Source organism: Eurypyga helias, unplaced genomic scaffold (genome assembly GCF_000690775.1).
Source record: "Eurypyga helias isolate BGI_N326 unplaced genomic scaffold, ASM69077v1 scaffold10703, whole genome shotgun sequence".
Taxonomy (NCBI): domain Eukaryota; kingdom Metazoa; phylum Chordata; class Aves; order Eurypygiformes; family Eurypygidae; genus Eurypyga; species Eurypyga helias.
In genome coordinates, this window is record NW_010240548.1 from 2677 (window position 1) to 9507 (window position 6831).

General features: G+C 57.7%; 1 protein-coding gene across 1 annotated transcript in view; it reads left to right on the forward strand.

Moving 5' to 3' along the window:
• Positions 1-207: 207 nt before the first annotated feature.
• PTPRU (protein tyrosine phosphatase, receptor type, U) overlaps positions 208-6831 on the forward strand; it is a gene marked incomplete at both ends in the record, with an annotated part of 25182 nt that continues 18558 nt past the window's right edge. The window contains 5 exons of the mRNA XM_010148474.1: positions 208-516; positions 4403-4512; positions 4912-5113; positions 5898-6000; positions 6130-6403. Coding sequence (XP_010146776.1) covers positions 208-516; positions 4403-4512; positions 4912-5113; positions 5898-6000; positions 6130-6403 — 998 coding nt within the window. The remainder of the gene's footprint in view (positions 517-4402; positions 4513-4911; positions 5114-5897; positions 6001-6129; positions 6404-6831) is intronic.

Here is a 6831-nt window from a genome sequence, read left to right on the forward strand (position 1 = left end):
GGTGTTGGTGGCTTTGAGACTTGGTGACATCCCCAGCCCTGTCTGTGGGGTAGCAGCATGCAGTGCTGGGGCTTGGACCCAGTTTTGGGGTCAGGGTTGCTCTCTGCACCTGTCTGTCCCACTGCTATGTTGTCAAAGGGGTAATACACATAAACCCACGAGATGTTTTGCTTCATCACTCATCTCTCCCCATCTCTTTCCCCACAGAGCCCATGCGGGCCCCCAAAGGTCTGGCTTTCTCTGAAATCCAGTCCAGGCAGCTGACGTTGCAGTGGGAACCCCTGGGCTACAACCTGACCCGCTGTCACACCTACACCGTCTCGCTCTGCTACCGCTATTTCGTGGGCACTGGCCACAACCAAACCTTCCGTGAGTGTGTGAAGATGGAGCGTAACGCCAACCGCTACACCATCAAAAACCTGCTGCCCTACAAGAACATCCACGTCAAGCTCATCCTCTCCAACCCTGAGGGTCGCAAGGAGGGCAAGGAGGTGGTATTCCAGACGGATGAGGATGGTGAGTCCCCAAAAATAGGACTCCGCGGCTGGTGAGCTGCTGGGGTTTCTGTGTCACAGTGCATATCCCTAGCTCTCGGCCAGGGGCATGATGGGAATATCTCCTGTGGCCATCGCAGAGGTGAAGAGGCTGTTGCAGCCCCAGGCCTGTGCAAGGGGAGGTGGGAGAAAGGGGCAATGGTGGCAGCTGGGGAAGTGCTGGCAGCAGCTTGGGGGGACAAAGGGACCGGATGGGGATGGAGCAGCACCGGTTGCTCCAGTGGAGGAACATCCTACGTTGCTGCAGAAATGCGGCCCTTTCCTTCCACAGGGGTGTTTCAGCTGATTCCCAGCTTCTCCCAGCACAAATTGTTTTCGCTCATCCCTTAGTGTGGAACCAAAGCCTAGCAGCCGTAACAGTAACAATTAAAGCAATCGATGCTTTGCACTTAGGTAACATCTTTCATCTGCTCGCTCGCTGATTAATTCGGCATCGCAGAGTGCTGTTAACCAGAGCCCAGCGCAGCTTTGCTCGGCTTCCCCAGCGCTCCTCCCCAGTGAAGATTGCTCTCGGGTGGGTTCGGATTGTGCAGATGAGCTCGGCGCATGAGCGCATGTTGATAAGGGTGTCTGGCCCCGGGTATTTGTCAGCAACATTGCTCCTGAACAACCGAGCAGTTTCCCTTCTCGCCGACCCAGCCATGCCCCGGGCTTGGGGCCTGCTTCCGGCCCCCTGCCGTGCCGTCCGCAGGCTCCGGCATTGCTCCAGGACTCCTGGGTTTGGCATCTCTTTCTCCTGCCCAGCCCTTCCCTGAGAATGTCCTGGAGCTGGGGGCACCCAAGAGGTCACTGGGTCTGCCCTTACCCTGCACCGCAGTCCCCAGCTGCAGCGCTACGTCTGCAGTGCTCGGGTGGGTTTGGGCTCTGGGGACGTGGCAGAGCCAGCTGCAGGCTCCGGCATTGCTCCAGGACTCCTGGGTTTGGCATCTCTTTCTCCTGCCCAGCCCTTCCCTGAGAATGTCCTGGAGCTGGGGGCACCCAAGAGGTCACTGGGTCTGCCCTTACCCTGCACCGCAGTCCCCAGCTGCAGCGCTACGTCTGCAGTGCTCGGGTGGGTTTGGGCTCTGGGGACGTGGCAGAGCCAGCTCCGGTGCCACCCATCAGCGATGGGCCGCGTCAGGGGCTGGTAGCTCTCAGTAATGACTCCTTCGGCTTGTCACATCCTCTTCGCTGCCCCATCAGCATCACCTCCGCGTGCTGTGACAGCTCGGCTGCTTTCGAGGAACACCGGGCAGCCCCCAAACATTGCCACTCTGACCGCTGCTCCTGCGGCTGGCGGGGCGAGGGGTCTCATCTTGGTCTGTGGAGCGCAGCAGCGGTTGGGGCGTGCGAGGGGTGGAAGGAGCTGGGTGCTGAGTGTGGCTGGAGCGTCCCTGGCTCTCACGGACCCACTGGCACTCACCATCAGGCATGAATGGGGGATGGGCTGCCTAATTGCAGAGAAACCACCCACACGCTTTGGGGCAAAGCCTATTGTCTACACTTGAAACAACCCCTTGGAAGGTAATTAATCTCCAATGCACTTTTTAGCATCAAGAATCAGCAATTAAGGTGGAGGAATTGATAATTGCAAAGGATCTGGCCAGCTCCAGACCCCCTGGCTGCCCCCCAAGCAGAAGCCTGCTGTGAGTTCCCCAGGTGTCGGACTCATCTCAGTTTGGGGCCCACCAAAATGTGCAGCTGTGTGCATCGCTCATCCCTCCCGTTTCCCAGGCTGGAAAGCAAAGCCTGCGGAGCTGGAGTGGAGCCGGGAGGGCCTCCGGGTTCCATTTACATCTCTGAAGCCTAAATTCAGCACCTCTCTCTGTGCATCCCATCAGCACTTTCCGTATCCTCAGCCCTGAGCCTGCCCGACCCGGGGCACCCAGCCTCATGCTCTTGACAGTTTATTTTCCGCTTCCGATTGCTCCAGCTGTTCTCACTGCGCTGTGACTGCTCCAGCTGTTTTCTTACTGAATATTAATACGGGAGCTCCAGATGTTTTTTGCTATACTGTAATCACTCCAGCTGCTTTCCCCTCTGCGTTCATTAACCGAGGCTTACAGCTTCCCCCTTGGACTGAACTTGGGGCCACGGGTACGCTCGGTCCCGGATGGAATCCATGGATGGATACCCACCTATGGATATATTGCAAATACCACGCGCAGGCTTGGGCCAGCATCTCCCTGCCTGGGAGGGCGATGAGGATTTGAGCTCCCACAACTCTGTGATGAGCAGCCGCCTGTGCAATTAAGCTAATGTGGTGAAAGCTCGTTAATGATGGGACCCTTGATTGTGGTTTACTATGGCATGAGGCCAGCTTCAGTTGCAGGATCTGCTGATGCAGTGCTGGGGTTTGTCTCAAGGGAACTCCCAGCGTGGGCTGCAAAAATGCACATCCCAAGCGGGTACACCCTGGTTTTGGGCTGGAAAAACCGTTTCTGGGGTATTAATAACTGGGTCAAACCAAGACTGTAGTTCACAGCATCCCTCTTGGACCCTGGGTAAAGTCCTGCTGGGTCCTGGCTGTGTGGGCAGGGCACTGAGAGCGGAGGGTGTGACCCATCCATAGGTTGCCCAGCTGATGTTTAAGTGCCTCATGTAGATCTAAGGATGCTTGGGAAGGTCGGTGACCCACGGCTGGAGATTCTGGACTGTGCTCACAATCCTAGGTGCCTGTGGAAATAATGACTGCAGCGTGTTGGTGCTACAGGGAGCTGGTTCCTTCCCTTGCAGGCAGGGTGCGTGCAGTGCCAGCCAGAATAAACGTATATAAATATATACAGAAGTGTGTGTGTGTGTATAGGGATGGCGGGGGCTATACGCTCACCTGGGAGCCGTTGTGCACCTCTGCTGGTCTGTGGTGAATGCCCATGCGCATGGTGCCCGTGCCTGTGTGCACGTATGAATGTACAGGCCACAAGTGTTTAAAAATATCTATATAGGTACACACATCCTTGCCCTAAAGGTTTCCGTAATTCTACACGAATTTAATAAGTGCCTTGTGTACACGTGTAGGACATGGCGCCTCTGATTAAATTAACTTGTAAATCAAGGGGAAATTGTGTATTTGCACGGCGGGAAGCGTGCAGAAGGCGATCCCTCTCTCTCGGCCCCGTAATTAGGTCTGAGCAAGAGCTGCAAAAAAGAAAAATAGAGGAGGGAGAGCTGACGTCCCTCTGCAGTGAGAGGGTGCGTGTTCCGGGTGCTCAAACCCGCAGTGGAGGATGCTGCTGGTGAATCGTGTCTTTGCTGAGCCGTCGCGTCTCCCGACTCCCTCGGGTCAAGAAATCCATGGTAAAGAAGCGAATATTGATCCTGGTGCTGTCGATCGCTGTTATTGTTTGCAGTTATTATTGTTGTTGGTGTTAATTAGAGGGGAAGGCTGGGGCATGTCGAGCCTGTCTGCAGATGAGGATGTATTGCTCGCTGGGGGGAGAGCCAGTAACGTCTCCCGAGGATACTGGTGGCTCTGGGCGGGATTTGGGCTGTATGGGAGAAGGGAATTTGGTTTTCCTTCCTCACACTGCAGAACTCGGGTGAGCTCTGCTGGTGACGGTGCGCCCCGGGGGGTTGTGCTGTGCTGTGCTGTCAGAAACTGGGTGTGATGCCAGAAATGGTGCCCACAGGGTGTGTGCCATGGCACGGGGACCTCCCCTGTCCATAGCAGTGTGTCACCAGTGGGCCTGGGAGCACGGCCGGAGCATCTCCCTGGGAGCCACCAGTGCCAGTGGAGGGATGTGGCAGGGAAGATGCGGTGGCTAGGTCATAGGAGAGCTGCTGCAGCTGCCTGGAGTGGTTTCCCAGGGGATTTCTCCTTCCAGCCTGGTTTCTTGCCACATCCGAGCACGTCCCCTTTCCTTCCCCAGTGCCCGGCGGCATTGCCTCGGAGTCCCTCACCTTCACGCCGCTGGAGGACATGATATTTCTGAAGTGGGAGGAGCCGGTGGAGCCCAACGGCCTCATCACACAGTATGAGGTACATCCGGCCAGCGGCAGCACCCAAGGGGGGGACCCCCAGGGACACGGAAGGGTTCCGTCGGGGGAGATGCAGTGGCGCGATCTGGGACAACCGCTGCTTTCGGTCATGGGGATTAAGGGCAGCTGCAGCGTTACTGCTGCTCCTGAGCCCTTCGTTTGGAGCACGGATCCAGCCTGTGTTCATCCTGCTGCTACCAGGGTCTGTCCCTGCTGGGGGTCCTGCTTTCCAGGTTACTGGTATTATCCGGCAATGGCTGTTATGATGAACCTCTGCTTTTGATTTACCCCAGAAAGCCTCTGCCTTCCAGGCTCTCCCCAACACCAGCCCCTCTGAATCCGCCTGGATCTGGGGGTCTCTCCCCTCTCCCACTCCTGATGCTCTGCCCTGTCCCTGCAGATCAGCTACCAGAGCATCGAGTCCTCTGACCCAGCGGTCAACGTGCCCGGCCCGCGGCGCACCGTCTCCAAACTACGCAACGAGACCTACCATGTCTTCTCCAACCTCCACCCCGGCACCACCTACCTCTTCTCAGTCCGGGCCCGCACCGGCAAGGGTTTTGGTCAGACGGCACTCACCGAGATCACCACCAACATCTCCGGTAGGTTCCCTTGGGCTCCACCGCACAGGTATACGATGGCAGTGCTTAAGTCCGGTGTGCCTCTGTGGATTTTGGTGACTGGATGCTGCTGTTGAGGGATGCTGTCAGTGATGGCAGCCCCCCAGACCCATTGGCTGGGCTGAGTGTGGGTCTCTGGCTGGAGAGTGTGGCCAGCACTGGCACAGTCTGAGCTGTCAGCATACAAGAGGGGGATTAATTTGGCTTTGTTAGTAAGCCTCGCAGTACTTGGGGCTGTTTGCTCCTGTCTGTGGCATTGCTATTAACTGCGGCAAATGGACTGAGATGAGCCCTAATGGGGACACTGAAACTGCAAAGCGTCACAGGCACTGCTGGTTATGGCTTGGGGACCGTGGGGACATGCCAGGCACGATGGGGATCCCCACCGTGGCCTGGGGGAGCTGTTGGGCTGGGTGGGGGTGGTCACGCTGTGCTGGTGGTTTGGAGCTGTGCCGTTTGCAGACACACAGAGTGCACTGTGAGGCCGGGTCCTACCGAGGTTGGATCCTGCTTCCGTCTACTCCCCTCTGCCAGACTGGCCATGCTCCCTCTCCTCAGTGCACACCCACGGGTCCTTCCCAAACTGCCGCATTTCATTAAGACCTGGAAGGGTTTTCTTCATAGTAACCCTCACTAGACCATTTGGTGACGCTTTGCCGTGGACAAGGTTGCTCATGCCTCAGTTTCCCCCTGAGCGGGGAGCAGCTCTGCGTGCATCCCTGGGGACCAGGACTCACCCTGCCAGCTCTCCCTGCTATTTTTGCAGCTCCCACCTTCGACTATGGGGACATGCCGTCACCGCTGAGCGAGTCAGAGAGCACCATCACCGTGCTGCTGCGGCCAGCGCAGGGCAGAGGGGCTCCCATCAGGTAGGTGGAGGCTGCGTGAGGGTGAGACCCCCACAAATGGGGTGGCATGGCGTGGATAGTGGGGTTGAGCACCAAGGGAAGGGCAGGGCCATCGTTTTTACAAAGTTAACCCATGCTTGGCCCTCACAGCACCTACCAGGTCATTGTAGAAGAAGACCGGCCCAAGAAGCTCAAGCGGGAGCTGGGTGGGCAGGAGTGCTTCCCGGTGCCGCTCACCTTCGATGACGCTGTGTCCCGTGGCTCTGTACACTACTTCGGGGCTGAGCTGCCCGCCAGCAGCCTCACAGAGGCCAAACCCTTCACCGTGGGGGACAACCAGACCTACAGCGGCTACTGGAACCCACCGCTGGAGCCTAAGAAGGCTTATCTCATCTATTTCCAAGCCATGAGCAACCTCAAAGGGGTGAGTAGCTGTGGGACCCAGCTCCATTCGGTGGGTCTGGGATCCTGGTTGGACCAGGCTGGAGCCCAGCTGGGGTCTGGGGGGGTGTCAGAAAAAATGGGACTTGTTTTAGATCCCCCTCCCATGGGTCCCCCCTCTGGGCTCACCCCCAGCATCCTGCTCGGGATGCTGTGATCACATTGGGATCACGGATGGGTGTCCCCCTTTCTCCCAGCACCCCTGGCCTGTGCCTGTCCTCCTCCTGGTGCCAGGGGCAGACGAGCCCAACCTCTGCCACCCACTGTGGTACTGGGTGGGACCCCAACCACCGCCGGGACACTACATTCCTGGAGCTAATCCTGGAGTGGAAAAGGAGCATTTGGGCAGCAAGAGCTGTGTGTGTGTTACTGGGACCCACTGCTGACACAGCAGCTGCTGCACAGAGCTCC